The sequence below is a fragment of the Stegostoma tigrinum genome, chromosome 11 (assembly GCF_030684315.1).
Source record: "Stegostoma tigrinum isolate sSteTig4 chromosome 11, sSteTig4.hap1, whole genome shotgun sequence".
Classification (NCBI taxonomy): domain Eukaryota; kingdom Metazoa; phylum Chordata; class Chondrichthyes; order Orectolobiformes; family Stegostomatidae; genus Stegostoma; species Stegostoma tigrinum.
The window spans coordinates 58,327,305-58,348,500 of record NC_081364.1 but is presented as its reverse complement, the minus strand read 5'-3'; the positions used below and the strand labels follow the sequence as shown (position 1 = coordinate 58,348,500).

The following is a 21,196-nucleotide window of genomic DNA, read 5'->3' as shown; positions in this document are numbered from 1 at the left end:
TGCCATTGAAATCCCAACCGAAAGGCCAAAATCTACCCTCAGCCTCCAGTTTTTCAGGCTGGAAACGCTAAACAAGTAGACACTGTGTTTTTGTTAATCTGTATTTATTTACAAAAGTTTTGAAGGCCCAAAGAACTTGACGTGATCAATTTTGACTGAATATATTTGGAGCATCACTTTGCTGGTCATTCTCAGAACAGAGCTTGTAATTTGTCATTGGGCCCATAGAGACCGTTTTCTGCAGTCTGAAGTGATACAATTTGTGGCAAAAGATTATTGTCAAGTTAAGAGTGTAATCCTTTCTCATCAAGGACACTGACTAACCAGAAATATCGGCTCCTGTCAAAAAATGTACTTGGTTCAGTAGGATATGTTTTCATAGTTGTGGAGGGAGAGGAAGATCTGGGATTCACAATGTCTGGTCCAGTGGAGGGTTATGATTAGTGTTTACTAGGGATATGGGGAAATCAGATCACTGTGAGAATGTTATTGCTAAATAAGTGCAAAATGTGAAACAGATATTCTTTGCCTACCAACAGCTAGCACTTTGAGTCCAGGTTTGGCCAGCCCACAATATAGAGGGGGTGCCAAAGTAACATGCAGGCTGTGGATGCAATTTTTAACACTGATCAGGAGATTATTGTTAATGAAATATATTCAGCAAAAAGGATCAACGGTAGATAAATAGAATTCAATAAGGAGATTAGCCACAGACTAGCTGATTTGACAGAACAGACTCCATAATGCTGTAGAAAGCAGCGTGGCGCTGGAGGAACACTGCAGGCCAGGCAGCATCAGATGAGCAGGAAAGTTGACGATTTGGGCCAGGGCCCTTCCTCAGAAGAAGGGTCTGAAGAAGGCTCCCGACCTTGAAACGTCAGCTTTCTTGCTTATCTGATGTTGCCAGGCTTGCAGTGTTCCACCAGCTCCACGCTGTGTTCTCTCAGACTGCAGCATCAGCAGTTCTTACTGTCTCCATGTGCTGTATAGCTAGTTTGTGGCTATGATGCCTGTACTTCTAACTCAGCACTGAGGTTCTGCCAGTTATTTTTATACGTACTTGGGGAAACTGATGCACGGGGCAGATTGCTTCTGACCGATGTGTTGTCTGCTTCTGCAGCCAAAGAACCTGCAACGCAACTCAGTGACGAAGTAAGAGATCAGCTGCTCGAGGCTTCGGCTGCAACCCGCAAAGCCTACAACACCTACCGCAGGGAGGCTGACCCAGAGGACCACTTCGCCGCTGCAGATGGCAACCAGGCGGCTGCAGAGAAGAACAAAGACGATGGCGAGATGAGTGCTGTGATTGCCATCATGCAGCCAATCCTTCGCTTCTTGCAGCTGCTTTGTGAAAACCATAACCGAGACCTTCAGGTACCACACAGCCCTCTGCTGTTGAATTCTCAAGACCGTCTCTGGTCCGCGCCTGTTGTGACTGCAATCGGAAAAAGTGCGCTGCTCTAATGTCACCAGAGCACGGCTTCTGCCCTGTGTTTCACAGCCCAAAAATATCTTCTGTTCATTCCAGCTAGAGTCTTTTAATGTAGCCAGTGAGGTATTGCTATGAAATCCCAATTTCAATATCTTCATATGAATAATTTCATTTATTGAAGGGCATCAAAGGGATGGTAGTTCTGGAGCTGACGAAGTGCATGTTCGGTCCATATTTGAGATGCTTTGATCTTGCCGATTATGGCCCACGTTGCCCTGAGCAGTAGGTGGATGTGAGTTGGAAGCCTTTCAATATTTAGCGAAGCTTGCTGTGTTCAGTGCCCATTGTTGAATGAATCTCTGTAATTAATACAAATGGTGTTTCAACTACTCACTAGGTTTGCTGTTAACGTCTGCAATCAGTCTGAGTATGGTGATGGTGGGATGTCTAACAATTGGAAAGTTCAAATTGGCACTCTTAGCCAGGAGAAACAGCCAGAAACAATGTTAATGCAATAGTTGCAAGGGTCATGAGCAGAGGATTAGAATTAAAATTTGTGTGGAATGCACATCACCAAAGATAGCCTGCTGTGTGGACTAGAACTAATGTAGACTCTGTTGCAGTATTTATTATTGATTGGAGCTGTGTTATGGGCCAAGGCTTTGTGGTTTGAATCCTTCTATCATGTTTGGCTGGAAACCCATCGTAAATGGTTTCAAATAACTTAACTAACGCATCAATGAATCAAGCCATTGCATTCAGAACAAGCATCCGATGTAATGGGCTATCCATTGAACTAATGTGCTGATAAGTTAGCTGTTCTAATGTCCTTTGTTCCAATACTTCTCCAAACGTTTTTAAATGAGTTCTTCATAGCTGATATTTTATTCTGGTCAGGAATAGTCTATACCCTTTGAAATATTGTGCTGGGCAAGATTTCTACTGTGGCATTTTGCCATGTCATGATAAGCAACCATGACTTACTATTCAGAGTTCAAGGAGGCAAACCATCTGTTTTAATATTTTGAGGAGGGGAATACACTTATTAACTATTTTAAATGTGTTGATTCTACTGAGTACTGTTGAGTTATATTTGATGCAATTTTTTTGTTGACTTGTGTCCTGATCTAGTTTAATATTCTTTTTCTTATTGAAGGGGAGACTATATAGTGGCTTAAGGTATATTCTAAAGAGGCAAGTCGTTGGAGGATCTCTGATATGAGTCTCCTCATATTTGCTCAGATATTGAAGAGGTAGAAAGATACACTCTGTTCTGTAATGAATGAAGACCACTTGGTCAGCAATGCTAAGGAGACTAACGAGTGTGTGGAAACCCTAAAAAGCACAAATTCAATAACCTTCTTTTCATAGGATAGCTAGTCAGGTCAGCATTTGTTGCTCATTCCTATCGTACTTGAGGAGATGGTGGTCAGCTCACCTTAAACTATTCTGCGGGTATCCTTACACCATGTAAACCAATGTTTAGGGACGGAATTCCAAGATTTTGACCCAGCAACACTGAAGAAATGTCAGTATTTTTCAAAGCCAGACTTGTCTGTGACTTGCAGAGTAGCTCGCAGGTGGTGGCAGTGGATGTGCTCCCATTGAATCTGTTGCCAATGTCATTCTGGGTAGTGAAGGTCTTGTTTGAGAGGCCAAAAGGGCCTTGGTGAGTTGCTGCAATTTGTCTTGTGGCTGATGCTTATTGATAGCACCACTCCTGAGGGGTAAAGGAAGGGAATGGTTTGAAGCGTTAGCCTGTTGAGTTTCTCAAGTGTTCGTGGAGCTACCCTCATCCAGGAAAGTTGGGGAGATTCAATCACATTCCTGATCCTTAGCTGTTAGACGCCCGATAGTCTACAGGGAGTCAGAAAGTGACTTACCAACCCAACACCAGCTCGGGTATTCACATTATTTATTTATATAATTGGCCCAGTTCAGTTTCTGGCCAATGGCAACCCTGAGATGTTGACAGTCAGTGATTCAGCGATGGTAATGCCTTTGATGTCCAGAGGAAGTGGTTCAATTCTCTCGCTCGCTGCAGATGGTCATTGCTCAGCACTTGTGTGGTGTGAGTGTTACTTGCCACTTATCAGTCCAAGCTTAAATGTAACTTGATTTTTCTGCAGTATAGATAGAGGCAGCTTGACTGTCTATGGAGATGTCAGCTGGGTTGAACCTTTTGTGGATCACTGAATAAAAGCCAAGCCATTGACTGCCAAATGATTTTCATTTCCAAATCTTGTAAAGGTAACAATGCTAAACAAAGCATTGTACAGTGAAACTAAAATTTATTATGCAATCTTGTATTCAGAGGCGTCGTATTTTCGCCTTGATTGACTTTTATCAGGAAACGCATTCTTTGATAAAAGAAGAGGTCTTTTCCTAGCAATTCCAGTGATATGCTACTGTTGCATAACTTTAAATCGGTTATTACTTTGTCTAAACTGTGACATCTCACCAGGCCAAGTTGATTTTGGTTCTGGAGTCAGTATTCTTTTGAGTACCGCTTTATCAAAAACTGCTGCGAGTGTCCCCTATGGCCAGGAGTCTACCTGCTACAGCCCAGTAGATATCTAGATATCCAGCAGCCTAAGCTGCATCTGGGGCGCAATGCATAATAAAATTCTTCATTGTGCATACTTGTAAAAGCTCAGTATATTTTGAGCAAATCACACAAAGTGTGTGTTTGAATTGAGTGCCCTGTCCTGAGACCATTGGCCTGGTGTCATATTAGGCTTAGTTAGAGTTTCTGTTATCGAAATTGGTTTGTTTGTTAAGTGTTCAAAAATGGACCCTTGGCCTAAAAGTTGATTTTTTTGTTTTAATCAAAGGCCTCAAAGTTCCTAGGTCCTGAGATTGTGGAAATCTCATTTGATTGTGCTCCTCCAGGATTCTGTTGCACTGAAGCATTGAAATTCCACACCTGACGTTCAATATTTCTTATGACCTGCATATAATTCGGAACGCTGTTCAGCAGAATGAGTTAGCTCCCCAGACATAGTGCAGTCACGGCTCCTCTTTTGAGGCTGTGACCGTGCATACAGGGCTTCACTCTGTATGTTGACTGTATTGATCTGGAAATGTTTGATATTCTGAATTGGGGTGGGAAAGTATAGTTCCAATGACTGCACTGACATCTTTCACTTTCAAGAACACAAATACTGGACCAACAAAGTATGTTTTAATGGAGCTCGAATCCTAGAAAACAAAATAGGGTTGCGGGGCAGGGAAGGGGTTTTCTGGAAACTGAAAGGAAAACAGGAAATAACAAGTGGGCCAGGCAGTCTCTTTGGAGAAGGAAATAGAATTAATGTTTCACTTTCAACTCAGTTTCCAACTGGGCAAACTGGAGGACGTAAAATAAATCTTCCCACAGGAAGATGTGCAGATGAACCCAGGTGAATGTGAAGCAGAAACAATGGTGACTTGCATTTATTGTAAATGCATGGAATGGAGGGAATGAAGGGCCAATTTGCTCAAGGGCAGGAAACAAACCGTTCTGCATTTTTTTTGCTCATTCACCTCCATTCATATTTGGCTTATGTAGGAGAATCCCAGGTCTGTACATCTAGCAGCAGCCACAGTAGAAGTTAATATAAGGAAGCATGCAATTTCTTTCATAAGGTCCAATTTGTTTTTAATGGGGCCTCATCATTTTATTTACAATAAGTTGCCATTGGCCTGAAAGGAATATTTGCAAGAAATATTTGTTTTGGGGGAGAAAGTGAGCAATCTACAGTAATTAAATGCAGTATTCATGACCAGTTATTTTGCTTGTGTCTTATTCAGTTTCCAAGAGACATTGGTTCTTCTGGCAAGTATTCATGTTTACACCATAAGCGTAGGAGTTTGTCAAAAGATTGAATGAATTCATGGTATCAGTGCAGTAGTGTAGATTCTCAGAGAAGATAGATGAGAAAAATGTCTGAATTATCAGGATGTTGAGGACTATGAGGAGCTGAAAGAGGAGTTGAACGTTGGGGCAGATCAGCCGAAAATGGCCGCCTATTTCTATTTCTTATGTTTAGTGCCCAAAGCATTGATTGGTGGGCAACTGGATGACCATTGATCATTGTCCATTCTCCGTACGCTCAGGGCCAACAGAATACGGCTGTGACAGAGTAGAATACACAAGGAGAAAACAAGCCAGGAGGAAAATTAAGCAACCAAAGACCAGCAACTCTGCAATAGGCCACTGGGGCTGCACTACTGTAAAATACTTCAAGCAGTGCCACGTCAGGCCTATAAAGCCATGAGGTGGAAACTCATAATTCAACACCACTCGAACAGATGAATATGATGAACTGCCAGTGGAGACTTATTTTGCATCACAGCTTATTAAATCATTTGAGCACATGAACGAAAGATTAAGAAGCAAAGAATAATTTAAATCCTTAGCACCCCAGAAATAAACTGATTCACTACTGTAGCCCTTCAGGCATTTCTGGCCAGGAAATTTTAACAGTAGATACAGTAGAAATGGTATTTAAACTCAAAGTAACAGCTGCCATGACAGCGAGCTTTGAATTATGTAGATGACCAGAACATTCCTTACTGTGCGATTAAAAAGAGACCGGGCCAAAAATTTAACTGTTCTCTTGCACTGTCATTGTTTGAGCATTTTCTAATTTGTAACCTTGATGGCTTAAGACCATACTAGTGTCTGTCTGGTGAAAAGGAAGTAAGTTCTGTGGAAGCTTATTTTTCCACAGCCTGTGCTTTAGAGACAGGAGAGTAGCAGGTCATGGTAACCAGAACTGTTATTCTGACCATTTTATACCAAGCAGGGAGAGATCCTTGCCCAACAAACACAGAGGCATAGATAGTAAAAACTGCCAATGCTGGAGTCAGAGACAACACAGTGTGGAGCTTGATGAACACAACAGGCTAGGCAGCATCAGAGGAGCAAGAAAGTTGACATTTTGGGTTGGGATCCTTCTTCAGAAATGTGGAGGCAGACCTGGGCTGCGTTATCATATGACCTGATGTCACTTCCTATGATGTCATCAGCTAGCCAATTAAGTGCGCTCACCTCTAGAAATGTCCCAGCAAGCTGTTTCCAATTAAGTTTTTTTTTTGACATGTAGCCCCTATTATAATTAAGGCAAAAACACAGCACCAAATTTCTAAATGGCAAGACCCCATAATTGCAGTGTGTTCATGGGCTGATATTCTGTTAATGATGTTGCTCGAGGAATAAGTATTGACCAGGGCAGTACTGTCACAGTCTTGAGATGTCCTCTTAAAACTCCCTTCTCCATGCCGAACCGTGATCATTTGTTTTTTTTAAAAAAATTGGTGGTTTCTTAATTTATTTTCCTTTTCTCCTCGCAATTGTCTTGAGCCCTGTGGAGCCATTCCTGAATGTGGTCGAGGAGTTAGCTCTGGACTTGAGCACCTGTTGAAACTCGTGAAGCCAAGCAGGAAGTTCTTGTGTACATTAATTATCTATTTTCTGATTTCATTTCCAGAACTTCTTGAGATGCCAAAACAACAAGACTAATTACAACCTGGTCTGTGAGACTCTGCAATTCCTGGATTGCATCTGTGGCAGCACCACGGGTGGGCTCGGTCTTCTGGGACTCTACATCAATGAGAAAAATGTGTCCCTCATCAATCAGACACTGGAGAGCTTAACTGAATACTGTCAAGGACCCTGCCATGAGAATCAGGTATATTTTGTGCCACTGACTTTATTTTTGCTATGAGCCTATTTATTGTAAAATTAGTGATAATGGGAACTGCAGATGCTGGAGAATCCAAGATAATAAAATGTGAGGCTGGATGAACACAGCAGGCCCAGCAGCATCACAGGAGCACAAAAGCTGACGTTTCGGGCCTAGACCCTTCATCAGAGAGCTGAAGAAGGGTCTAGGCCCGAAACGTCAGCTTTTGTGCTCCTGAGATGCTGCTGGGCCTGCTGTGTTCATCCAGCCTCACATTTTATTATTTATTGTAAAATTAGTTAACGTTTCTTAGAATCCCAACACTGCAGAAGGAGACTATTCAGCCCATTGGGTCTGCACTGCGGATCCAGATGCAGCTTCCCCCACAACCCACCTTTACCCTCCACCTTGACTCATAATCAAGGCCAATCCACCTAACCTGCACATCTTTTGGACTGTGGGAGGAAACCAGAGCACCCGGAAGAAACCCACTCGGGTACGGTGGAGTGTGTGCAAACTCTACACAGACGGTCGCCCGAGGGCGGAATCGAACTTGGGGCCCCTGGTGCTGTGAGGCAGCAGTGCTAACCACTGAGCTATCATGCTGCCCCCGTTTCACTGTAAATTTGGAGATGGCCAAAGTATGTTCAGCTAGTAGCGGGGGCGAAATAACCTGTGTGTTGGTCGAAGTATGTGCCAGTATGAAAGATGACTGCACTAAGGAGTCCCTTTCTAAAGTTATCATTCTGGCTGTGAACATCAAAGCAAAAAGCGTGCCCTCAAATTGTGATGATTATCACTATTCTATCAGTACATTTTAGCACTCCCTCATTAAAGCACTGGGAATATTACAAGCTGGATGTTGTGCTCAAGTCTGTGCACTTGGATTTGACCCCACTATCTTTGTACTCTGAGGCGAGTCTCGGCTGACACTTAATTTAAAAAGAGCAAGCTGTCTGGAGCACCAGTGGTGCCATTCTGGATTACTGTTTTCATTTGGAATGGTTTTATTGTATTCCCTGTCTCATTCCACTATACTGGGGTTTAAGCAGCTCCCACTTCATCCTAATGTACAGGTAATTAACTAACCACAGGTATTCAAGTGCAGGTACGTCAAGTATTGTTTCCATGAATAGGAATCTTGTTAAATAGATGCTTTGACAAATTTGAAACTAGTGGTTTCGTGGCAAACGTTTGAATCGGGAAGGGGAAACATGATTCAAATGATTTTGTGTTTAAAATTTGTTTGCACAGAACTGTATTGCCACCCATGAATCGAATGGAATTGACATCATCATTGCATTAATTCTGAATGACATAAATCCATTGGGGAAGAAACGAATGGACCTCGTACTAGAGTTGAAGGCAAGTCAGTAGATAATTCTCACGGATGACCCTTGTGTTTAAAAGTAGAAAGGGCAGCTAAAATGGTTTGCGTAGTTGTCAAAGGTCACCACCATTTGTACCACCTGGAATACCACCAGGCCTCAGGTTGTATTTCTTGCCTTTGCTGAGTTTGTGGGAGAGAACCTTGGGCCTTAAGTCGTATTCCAACTGGTGTGGTATCTATTTAGTTCCATCCACCCTAGTTTGAATCTTTTCTCTGAACTGAATATGCCTCTGGCCCCTCTCTACTTTTTTTTTCCCTGGGTTGTACCAACCTTATTTAGTGAACACTTTACCAGTTATGTCACCAGGATTCTTGTCTAGCTGAGAATCATTGAATCCTTCTGGCGTGCAAACAGGTCATTTAGCCCAGCAAGTCCACATAGGAGCCCGTTGGAATGTTGACATTAGATTCAGCCCCAAACGTCAATCCATTGCTTTAACCACTCATCAACAACAATAGGCCCCGAAAGTTCCCCAATCCCCGAGATCCACTGACTACCACAGTGCAACTAATGAGGAAATTGCACCTTATGTCTGTCGACACCGGTCAATGCATTAATTTGTGGGGTGGTAAATTTGCATAAAACGAGATTCTAAAAATGAGGATAGGCATTTAACATGGTCATCCCCATGGTTTTTGGCATCCTAGTGTTGGGATGCAAGATAACATGAAGAGGAAAAATTATGAACAGAGATGGTTTGGTTGAGAGGAATATTGGGAATACACAGGATGCATTAAGAACATGATGTAGTTGAAAGACAGCAACAGTATTCAAAACACGTGCTCTGTGATGGTTTGGGTATATTCTGAGAATGAAGACCGTTGGAATTCCTTTAATATTGTGGCAGTCGTGGGTCCTTGGAACTTGGCTAGTCCAGAGAAGTACTGCATTAACAACATTAAGAGTATTTTTTGTTAACAGAAAAGTGTAGAAATTATTGAAGGGAACAGATTAGTTCAGAACCAATAACATTGAGTTCATTAATTCCTCTTCTCTGCTGGGTATTGGAATGGATGAAAATTTAGTTGTAATATGTGAAACAAAAGTATGGATCTGTACACTTACATATTGCCATCTCTGATCATTAAATGAAATGTTGGATCTGTTAATTTAATCTTTCTTTGAAATGAATTGACATATGTTTCCTTATATATGTGGCATCTTTGTCATCCATGCAATTCTCAATCTGAATAGGGCCCCTAAATTATCAAGATTGATTATGCCCAAGACAGTGGAGAAGCAACTGCCTTTGACTTGGTGTTTTGTTTTGGATCTTTGATATCACTTTTTGTTCTTGGAATATCATAATAATTTTCCAAGTTACAGAATATGTTAGAAATGGCAGATGCCCTTCTCCTGACATCCATGTGTCCTTTCCACAGAATAATGCCTCTAAACTGCTCCTGGCAATCATGGAGAGCAGGCATGACAGCGAGAATGCGGAGAGGATACTCTACAACATGAGGCCCAAGGAACTGGTAGACAGCGTTTTATTTTAAATACACTGTGTGTTTCCTTTCCCTGCCAGCGAATCTATATTTTAATTGACGAAGCCAATGCTTTCTTAGGTGGAAGTGATCAAGAAGGCCTATCTCCAAGGCGAGGTGGAGTTTGAGGAAACTGAAGACGGTGAGGATCATGCAGCATCGCCCCGGAATGTTGGCCACAATATTTACATTCTTGCACACCAGGTAAACTTGGGCGTGGACTCGAGCATGGGTTCAGCCAAGGATAGTGAAACAAGGATCATGTTTGTGCCTTCAATGGCATGAACAATACAGTTTATCCATCTCTTGTCATACATAGGACGCCTTCCAACTCAGTTCATTCTTTGTAATGAGGAACATTTAAAAAAAAAATCAAATTTATTTGGCAGTATAGTTCCAGCTAGGTGGATTGTTCACATTTTTAATGCATGCTATATATTTAAGCTATCTATTGGTTGGACAGTTGTTTGGAAACCGCAAGTTCCTGGGTTCCAAGTCCCATTCGAAGCCTTGAGCTCAGAGATAAAAATAAAGAATGGCTGGCGCCACTGAGGGAGCCCTGCGATGTTGGAGGTAACGTCCATTTAGCCAAGGTCCCACCTGCCCGTTCAGGTGAATGTGAAAGATCCCATGGCAGTGTTTTGAAGAGCTGTGGAGTTTCCCCAGGTGGCCTTGCCAAAATATATGCCTGAACAAGACAGCCAGAAAAAAAACCAGCCAGGTCATTATCCCATAGATAATCACGCTTCTGTAACACCAGTTGATGATGTGTTTTTTTTTGTGTGTAGTTGAGTATTGTGGTTGCAGATGAGTCAGCAGATGCACCATTTTTGAGGACCAGACAAAATAAATGTTCCATTCCCACCCACCAGTTGTAAAGGAGGAGGCGGGCACCTCGGGCATTTGAAGGGCAGGAATGTTTGAAGTGCACAGAAGAATGTTTCGTTCACCGAGCTATAGAGGAATGTAAGTGTTTCAGCCCTGGCACTCATAATGTTGCTTATTCCTGCAGTTGGCACGTCACAACAAAGAGCTGCAGCAAATGCTGAAACCCGGCAGTCAGATGGGCGAAGGCGATGAAGCCTTGGAATATTATGCTAAGCACACAGCTCAGATTGAGGTCAGTAAAAATCAGACCCAAAGACAAACAGATACCAGCATCTTGTACCATTCTTATTTACAGCCTTGCTGGACGTATGAGAACAATTTAAAAAAAAAACATGCTATTGGAAGATTTGACAAAGTTCTAGGAACCAAAACAAGCAGCTAATCAGACAAGCTTCCCAGTTTAGATTGTAGCCTTAAAAAATACGGAAAGTTTATTATCTTAGGAAGTGGACTAAGATAACACGTCATGTTCTGAGTCATGAAATAATCATTAGTTCTTCCTTGTGTGTGTTTTTTCAGTAGTATACAATGGAAATACTTGAGTGAATTGGCAGATAAGTGCCTTATAGAGACACTGAGGCCACTTGAGCCTCACTGACCACATAGAGCAACCTTCTTTTGTTTTCTACATGCACTGGCTACCCAGTTAACATGGCATGGAGTGATAGGGTCCATAATTGTTCCATATTCAGGTTTCTTGCAATTTTACGTCTCTTCAGCAGGAACTTGAAAATGCCCCAGACTAGTAGCTGCTGAGAGTAAAACACTGATCAGTGAGTCAACTTCAGAGTCATTGAGGCCTGATTTAACTCTAGAAGGGAAATAAAAAGAAAGGAGGTTGTCCTACCACTGAACATTGGGCGGGAGGGTGGGGTGGTGGGGGGGCAAGCCTGGCAGATTTTATATTGTCGGACATCCTTGCAGTGCCCAGTCAGTTCCCTCACCTGTTTTCGGTGTTTAGAGGCTGCAGGTAATCGATGGCTAACTGTGCTCCTCTATGAAAGCTTGTAGTTCTGGCTGGAGCTGGAATGCCACTGACTTGGAATACCAAGCTTACTTTCCCATAGGGTACGTGTAAATGAAGTCTGTTTGGTTTCTTGAATTTTAGTCAAAAGTAGGCTCAGTGAATTCTGTTTCCATGTAAAAGCTTTGTGATTTATATAAAATGTAGCGGCAGTGCGGGAAGTTCTCCGTGAAGGTATCCCTCCAGTATCAGAGGAAGAGTTGTGTTGTCATTTGTTTGCTCTCGCTAAGTGAACCACTGATGCTTAGGATTCAGAGATGCAGTCGCCCACGGTGGTTAATGACTGTAAATGCAAAAGCTGCATGAGGTATTGTCATTGTCACCTAATTACTCGCTGGGAACCGGACTCAAGCTCTGAAGGCACAAAGACAGAGTTTTACTTAACAACTGTGACCATGTCTCGAGTGTCTTTATTGCACCAAACAAAATAGTCAGTAGTGGCTGAATGAATCACTGTCTTTGGGCAGCCATCTTTCGCAGTATATGTACTGAGAGAAGCTGTCTCCTGGCTCACTGGCTCCATTGCCCCATTCTTGAATGTTACATGTTAGATGCATCCAGTAATTTATCTTGTTTTTTCCTGGCTGGCACTTGACGAATACAACTTCCGAGATATTTTTCATAATCGTGCAATTTGATTTGCATTCTGACCAAACGTGTACACGGGCTTGTGGTTGAAACCTAGATGATTTGCTGTGATAGAATGTGAAAGATTGACTTAATATCTGGAACCCCATTCCAAGCAAGTGCAGCAAATGACTGACGATGATGGCAGACATGTTCAACCTCCCTTCTCCAGCTGATGGAGTGAGTGGGCACAGGGCAGCAGGAGACCCTGAATGCAAAAGCCTTAGGGCAGCAGTACTCTGCTGTGCCGGATACTGTGGAACAGCTTAGCATGGAGGTGTTTGGTAGTACTGGACTTCCATGTGACGTCTAGAATGAATGGCCTGTATCCGGGACATGAAGCAATTTTGCCTGTTACTTGAAGTGAGTCAAATGACTGAGCCTGAGTAACTGTAGTATTGGAGACCACAGGCTGGGGCTTCGAAGGATGTTCATTCAGCATTTCTAGCTGAAGATGGCAACAAGCTTTTCATCTTTCTCTTATCTGTGTGCACACTGGGCTGTGCTGCCATGGAGGATGGTCTTGTTCAAGGAGTTGCCTTATTCTCCTGTTAATTTTCCATCACCGTTCGCAACTAAATGCGGGAGAATTGCAGTGCTCTGACTTTAAGGCTCATAAATGTTGACAGCACAAAAGGAGACCATCGTTTCCCAATTTCTTCTGATGTTTCACAACATTCCACACTATCAATATCTGCTTTGGCCTTTTCCATTGTGAAGACCAACGTGTGCAGTCTTCAATGAGCACTGTGTCCGCATCTTAAGTTCAACACAGATTACTCAATGGTCCTTGTTGAGCCTTACTCTTTCTCTAGTTATTCTCTTGTTCCTTGTACATTTTAAAAACAAAACCCTTGGATTTCACTTTATTATTCTATCCATGAATCTTTTCTCATACCCACTTTGCTAACTTGTATTTTTAAGAATCTCTCTCCCCACAATCTTTTCTTACTCTTCAAGGGACTCTGCCACATTAAGCCTTCAGACTTGCTTTTCTTCCCCACCACCCCAATCCTAACCTGTATGCCCCTTGACTGCATCCAATGGATTTGCTTGGCTCTATCTGTCGCACACCACTTCCATTGTTTCGCAAGCATTTAGCTGTAGGTTTGAAGCTTCATCGGCTTGGCACCTCATTTTTAGGTCTACTTAGTCTGATACAGGCTTTCTATTCAGCACTCATTAAACCAGGCTGATCTGCTGGCTTGATGGTAGAGTAAAGATTATGCTAAACAGAGTTTACTGATTGTGACTAATACAGTTCTACTGCTGAATAACAGCATCACAAGGATGTCCAGTTACAAAATCCTAGATCTGTGTCCGATTTTAATGTAGCAGTAGTGCCTCAGAATCATGCATGATGTGCTCGTTGTCATGATTAGACTTGACCTCTACAAAAACTTTGTGGCCAACTCGCTTACCAATCATCACAACTTTGTAAATCAGCGATGATGAGATTCTCCTTTCGCCACCATTCTGTCAACACTTGGTGTGGGTCCAGTCTGCCAGGTCAGTCCATAAGGTTTTGCCCAGCTCAGTTCAACTCAGTGGGGTGTAGGATAGGCATTGGAATCAGCCTTGGTGACAGACGTTGAACTTCTTCACCTAGAGTACATTCATTGTGAAGTAGCAATGACACAGAGCAATTGTTTGTTTTTTGTTTTAAACTGACCTTCAACCAAAACTCCTATCATGTGTGCTGCTGGTCGCAGGCTTATGCCTCCTGAACTATGCAAGTGCAGAAAACAGCAATCTTCAATATAAGTCTGAGAAATGGAGCAGCGACAATTTAATCTTCACTCTCTTCCAAAGTGTTTCTGAAGATGCAAAGAACCTTCTTAACTCTGGTGAGACAAAAGACATACCCATCCTTTCAATTCTGTTGACACAGGTTGGATTCCTGCATTTTCTCAAATCATGCGCCCGTCCGAAATCCCTGTCCAATTAGTCTGAAGTGAAAACACCCAGTCAACATCCATAGCTTTGAAAATGTTTTCAAGGAAGAACTTAGAAGACACAAAGACAATTCAGTGGAGACTATAAGCATGTTTTTAGTTTGAAAAGGAGTTGTTTAAAATTTTGCACCTTAGTAAGTCCATCGCCGCTAAAATGGTTAAAAATGTTCTCCAGTATTTTGAGATGATTTGGTCTGTTCATCAACAGACTCGCATACTTCTTTTTATGCCCAGTATAAATATTTGCAAAATGTTTTTACATTCCGAGTTAGAGGAAGTAACATTTACAGGCAGAAAATGTCTGCTGTACAAAAGACCTTTAACAATATATAACCCGTATAATCTGGAGCTCGGGTTGTGAGTGTTGAGGTTAGTTGGCTCGCCGAGCTGGTTTGTGGTTCTGCAGACATTTCGTTACCGTGCTTGGTAACCACCTCAGTGCAGCCTCTGATGAGGTGCTGGTGTGCTTTCCCTCCTGGCTTTTAAACTCTGGGGTCCGTTGCGATGGATTGCCTCTCTAAGCACGGTAACGAAACATCTGCAGAACCACAAACCAGCTCAGCGAGCCAACTAACCTCCGTATAACCCATATAGTGTATATTGGGAATTACTAATCTACACTTGTATCGTCGCGAAGATGAAGGTTAAATATTGTTAGTATTGTTAATATTGACAAAGTTTTAATTCAATCTATCTTTTCTGCAGATTGTGAGGCAGGATCGCACTATGGAACAAATAGTCTTCCCTGTTCCAAATATCTGCGAGTTTCTTACCAAGGAATCTAAACTGCGTGTGTACTATACCACTGAGCGGGATGAGCAAGGGAGTAAGATAAATGACTTCTTCCTGAGCTCTGAGGATCTCTTCAATGAAATGAACTGGCAGAAGAAGCTTCGAGGTGGGTTTAATTTCTATTGAACTACATTTCCTCTTTGCTGCAGGCTGTAATGCAAAAAAAAAGCTGAATCTTCTTCTCTTCTTGATATTAATACCTCTTAATAACCCAACCAGTAACCTTGAAGCTTGCACTGAATGCTGAAATAGTCCAGATGGAACACTTGCCTGCAAATGTGTTTTCACCACAGATATTAAAAGTATAAATGAGGCTATAGTTTATCTCTCTGCATGTTTTACCATTAATTATATCTGACCTTGGCATGTGTTATCTCAGCCTGGAAGAAAATAATCCTTCAGAGTTTAGAGGATTTCAAGTATATGTAAATATTCAGAGGCGAAATGAACACAGCCCAAGGACAGTAGCCATTGGTCGGGAGGTTGAATTTTGACTGTGGGAGTTGGTTCTTGTGCCTAGTGAAATGGTTTCCACTGAAATCATTGGATGGCATTTGTAGCCAAAGCAATTGGCTTTATCATTGTCCTGTTTGGTTATGGCCTGTGCTTTCCTGGGTGGAGGATGGGATACGTCAGTGTTGCCTTGCTGAAAGTGCCATCAGTTGAAGGAATTGTTTGACAGAAGCCACGCTGCCCCAGTCTTACTCTTACTCTTACAATTGTTTGGACACTGTCAAATTCTCTTGCCTGTGCGCGCATCAACTCCTGTGATCCCTGCGTTGGAGTGACTGCTCTTCAAAGTACTTCAAAATGAGTCGGAATGTCCAGAGGTCATGGAAGATGCTGAGCAGTAAGCAGAAGCACTTACTTCTTTCTCCGGCGTTTGCACCAAAAAAATGCCAGCAGCGGCCTTACACAAACCAATAGCGGTTGTTTTGGGTGTAGGAAAGTTAGGCAACTGGCTGCAATACATCCGAGTTTCCTCCATCTGTCTCTTTTCTCATTTGTCAATCAAGTCCTCTGCCCAGCTGAACCACTGTTCACAAAACAGACAAGGCTTTGACACTCAGATGAGAGCATCCTCCAATTTATTCACGCAGCTGACTTTATGGCCAAATTTTGAAGGGTTACAAGAAACCTCAACCCTCTTGATGTGTTCCTGCAATGTTCTAGAACTTTTATCCTCGTTGATATCCCCTCTGTTTTCTCTGTTCACCGGAAGGTAGTTTCATGGCATATGTACAGGTCACCATGGAAGTTGAAGACCTTTCTTTTACTTAAACCTGCCATGTCTAACAGCATTTTAGGAGTTGAAAATGAGACTCAAACCAGGAAGTTTTTATGGGGGTTTCATTGCTCTCCACTGCTATTTTTAAGTTCGGGGGCATTTGTGATTGACATTGTAAAGATAATTGGGTGCAATTTGACTTCAGCAAAATGGGCTCAGCTCCAAAACAATTGGAATCTTGATGGCCAGATAACCCGTAAGGGTGAAGCTTCAGGCTCCAAGGCGGCATTTCAAACGCACTGTTGTTCTTTTTGAACTCTAGATAGAGTTTGGTTGCCCGACATAACGGGTGGCAGATTCCACTGGAAGAAGCAGCAAAGCAAATATAATGAACTACTATGCAAACAGCTTTAGAAGATTTTAATAACAATGCCAACAGATGGTAGATAGGCTTCAACATAGATAAATATAAACCACTCACTGCTGTTCAAATCTCGTTCTGGAAATTACAGCACCAAGAGGCTATTTCCTCGCCCAAATGAAGCTGCATTGTCAACTGGAAAAACCATAACAGGTCTAACACCATTTCCCTGTCCTTTTTTACTTTTTATCTCCAAATGTTCGTTTCACTAGATAATTCCTTCATCGTGACATCAACAGTTCAGTTGGGGCAATCAAATGGAATATTTCCAAGCTTGCCGACAACACTAAACTAGGTGGGATTCTGAGTGGTGAGGAGGATGTAAAGGGCCTTGAAGGTGACTGAGACAAGTTTGAGTGGGTGAGCAATTGCATGACAAATGCAATAGAATGTACATAAGTGAGCCTATCCCCTTTGGTAGGTAAATCAGGGTGGTGGGGTATTATATACATGGTGATAGTCTGGGACGTATTGATGTACAACGAGGGCTGGGGTCCTGGTACACCCAGTCACTGAAAGCAAGCGTGCAGGTGCAGCAGGCAGTTAGGATGGCAAATGGTATGTTGGCCTCCAATGCAAGAGTGTTTGAGTGCAGGAGAAAGGAAGTCTAGCTTTAGCTATACAGGGTATTGGTGAGACTACATCTGGATTACGGCATACAGAGGCCATTAGAAGGAATGCAGCAATGGTTCATGGGACCAACTCCTGGTTTCCTCTTGTGAGGAGAGATTAGGTTGACTGGGCTTGTATTCACTGGGTTTTGAAGAATAGAGTGGATCTCATCAAAGTGCATAAAAATCTGACAGGCTGGACTGCCCGGATGTAGGAATCATGTTTCCCTGGTGAGGAGAAGTGGAGATGCAGGGAAAGCAGTTATGGACTCTGGATGGCAAGTGTGCCATTTTGGACTGGGATGAGGAAAAGTGCCTTCACTGAGGGCGGTGAACCAGTGAAGTTCTCCACCACATAACATTGTGGAGGTCAAATCGTGGAATATATTAAAGAAAGAGATTTCCGGAAGATAAGTGTTGAGCATGGAGAGGGAGTAGGAGAATGCCATTAAGATGGGCGAGCAGCCACCATCACAGTGAATGGCAGAGCTGCCTCTGGATTAAATGACTGCTGCTCTTTTCTATGTTTCTATCTAATATCAGCCCCAGTCGGAGCTGTGGCCATGCTCAGACAGCCAGATGTGCTTTCCATTTTGTTAGATGCTGTCCTGTCACCTGCATTTTGACTGCACTGTTAAGTGCATGGTGGGACTGGGGCAATGTTCTGTTGCCCAAGCTTCCACTTCTGCCTACAATCACCTGCTGAATCCCAGCAGGTAGCATGGCAGGACCTGAGTACTCAAAACAGATAATAGGCCCAGGTTTCCATCCTGGAAACTTGCTGCTCAACACATATGAAGTGTCTAAATATAGAATAAGCAGCACTTACTCAGCAATCACATGCTCTCTGGTACTCGGTTTGAGTTCTCTCAGGGCCAAATCCTGACCCCGTTTACAGCGTTGGTTCAATCATGGACAAAAGCACTATGTCCCAATGTGATGTGAGATTGACTGTCCTTGATATCCAGGCTGAATTTGACCAAATAGGGAATCAAGGACCCCCAGCGAAACTGGGATGAATTGGCATCGGGTTGGAGCCATATCAGCTACGTAGAAAGATGTTTGTGATTGTTGGTGGTCAGTCATCTCGGTTCCAGGACATCTCTGCGGGAGTTTGTCATGGTAGTATGCTAGGCCTGACCACCTTCAGCTGCTTCAGTGGCCTTCCCTCCATCATAAGGTCACAAGTGGAGATGTTCACTGATTACCATGTTAATAGTAATGCGTAACTCTTCAGATACTGATGCTGTCCATGCAAAAATGCAATAAGACCTTGACAACCCCCACACTTGGGATGAAAAGTGGCAAGTAATATTTGTGCCTCCAAAGTGCCAGGCAATGATCATCTCAAAAAAAGAGAACCCAACCATTATCTATTAACATTCAGTGGTATCACCGTCATCAAACTTCCCCAATGTCAACATCCTGGGGTCACCACTGCTCAGAAATTGAACCGGAATAACCTAATACTTCAAATAGTCAACCTGAATCGAGGAAGTGAAGATTTATGTCATTCCAGGCACAATTTTTTTTAATCGCTCATAGGACTGGAATAGCTGCATAAACACTGGCTGTAAGTGTAGGTCAGAAATGAGGAATCTTATAAGCGAGTAATTCACCTCCTGACTCCCCAGAGCCTGTCTGCCATCTACAAAGCACAAGTCAGAGGTAGAAAGGAATAATCCCCACTTGCTGAGATGAGTGCAGCTCGAACAACGCTCATGAAGGTTGACACCATCTAGCATAAAACAGCTCGCACATGCATAAGCATCTGCTGCCCACAACTCCGCTCAGAAGTAGCGATGTGCACTACCTAGAAAATGCACTCCAGAAATTCACCAGAGCCCCTTAGACAGCACTTTCCAAATGCACAAACACAACCATCTGGAAGGACAGGGGTAGTAGATACATTGGAACACCACCATCTTGAATTTCCCGTCCAAGCTATCAACCATCCTGAATTGGAGGTCTATGATAGTTCAATCAGTGTTATTAGGACCAAATAATGGGACTCCCTCCTGAGCAAGTACTGTGAATGTACCAAGTCCAAATGACTTCAGCAGTTCAAGAATGCAGCTTATCATCACCTTCTCAACATCAAATAAGATTGGGCAATAAGTGTTATCTCAGACATTGACATCAGACTTGACCCTCCGTGAGTGAATTTTAAAAGAAATGCTATGCCCAGGATGAGACACAACTTCCCTTCCTCAACCCATCCTGACTACTCGGTCATTATATCTGAAGTATTAGGTTTCTTGTGACAGTGTTAGTGTCTCTACCTGTAGTCCAGAAAGCCTAGACTCAATTTCCACCCTCCTCCGAGATGTGTAATAGCGTCTCTGAACAGCTTGATTAGAACATATCTAATTGAAGTATGCACAATTGTTCATATTGTTAGGTGTGTGTCGTGAGCCACTTGGTAAATAGTAGTGTTCTATTGATGGCCAGTTCTTGGCAATGTCAGAACATTCTCAGAATATGCTGTTTAAAGTTCTGTTTACTTCACCAGATCTCCTTTTAAGACCAACTGGCACAAGTTTCTCTTGGTCTGTTGTAAGACTACCCCATTATTCATGCCTTATCATTTGCGTATTGCTTAGTTCCTCTTTTTTGTTTTTCCTGGAAATCTGATGTCTGACCTTTGTATAACTTGCCTTTCTCTTTCTCAGTAAAGATGAAGTGATGTAACTATTTCATAATTCCGTTTCTATTGGCCTTAACTGCATTGTTTCCATTTTAACATCAACAGCTTTTAAAATAAGTAATTTTTCCACCAAAATCTTTCACCATTGTTTTATGTGATAACCATTAATGGATGAAGAATTTAACACTGAAAGATCTCTCGTGCTTTGCAAACTTGAATTAATTTTTTTCCTACGCCTGAAACCTGAAATATATTTATGTTTAACTCTGTTTGAAACCTATCTCTCAATCAATCCCAATTGCCTATCTTCTCTATACTCACTGATCGACGTTGGCCACCACTCCTTCGATGCTCTGAAGTTGCATTCTTGCTGTCATTTTTCAAAGTCTTCATGGCCTTGCCTCTCGCTTGTTCTGCTGTTTTACCACCAATATCCTCTCTCTACTAATGATTGATGGTTGTGCCTTCAACTATCTGGGGCTTCATGTACCAAAGTTGCCTCTGAAACACTTCTGCAGCTTCACTTACCACTTAGCCTTTGCCAACCTCTTTAAAACACACCCCTCAGCCAAACCATGTGGTCACCATTGTTCATCCATCTTTTGAATGCCTCCGCCAATAATCTCAATATTTTGCTGACTTCAACTTGCAAAGAGTTGGTAGTTTCTTTGAGACAGATAGAAGTGAGCAACTTTGAGCAAGCATGATGGAGGTGTGCAATGTATTTACAGTAAAACTCAACACTCTGCATCAAGTAGAGCTAATTCCATGTCAACAAGCACACATATTAAACTCAACAATTTTAAATTTTCCTGCAGGGCCCTAATTCCTGATTAGACAGTCGTCGGAACTGAGAAACTTGGAGTAATTGGGGTTAACTCCATACCATCCAGTAACTGATACCCGCCCTCCACTGAAATTTGTGATCGGTGAAAAAAATGAGAGTTGTTCTGTAACAAACACAGTACGACAGTGAAATCATGACAAGTCGAATTCGGAAGATCCAAAACTCTGGTTAAGGTGA

At 42.4% G+C, this 21,196-nt stretch overlaps 1 protein-coding gene across 1 annotated transcript in view; it reads left to right on the top strand.

Annotated features, from left to right (window-relative positions):
- itpr1b (inositol 1,4,5-trisphosphate receptor, type 1b) overlaps positions 1-21,196 on the top strand; it is a 178,920-nt gene that overhangs the window by 7,782 nt on the left and 149,942 nt on the right. The window contains exons 3-9 of the mRNA XM_059649970.1: positions 1,121-1,374; positions 6,907-7,107; positions 8,356-8,466; positions 9,875-9,970; positions 10,061-10,183; positions 10,992-11,099; positions 15,179-15,371. Of these exons, the coding sequence (XP_059505953.1) occupies positions 1,121-1,374; positions 6,907-7,107; positions 8,356-8,466; positions 9,875-9,970; positions 10,061-10,183; positions 10,992-11,099; positions 15,179-15,371 (1,086 nt within the window). The remainder of the gene's footprint in view (positions 1-1,120; positions 1,375-6,906; positions 7,108-8,355; positions 8,467-9,874; positions 9,971-10,060; positions 10,184-10,991; positions 11,100-15,178; positions 15,372-21,196) is intronic.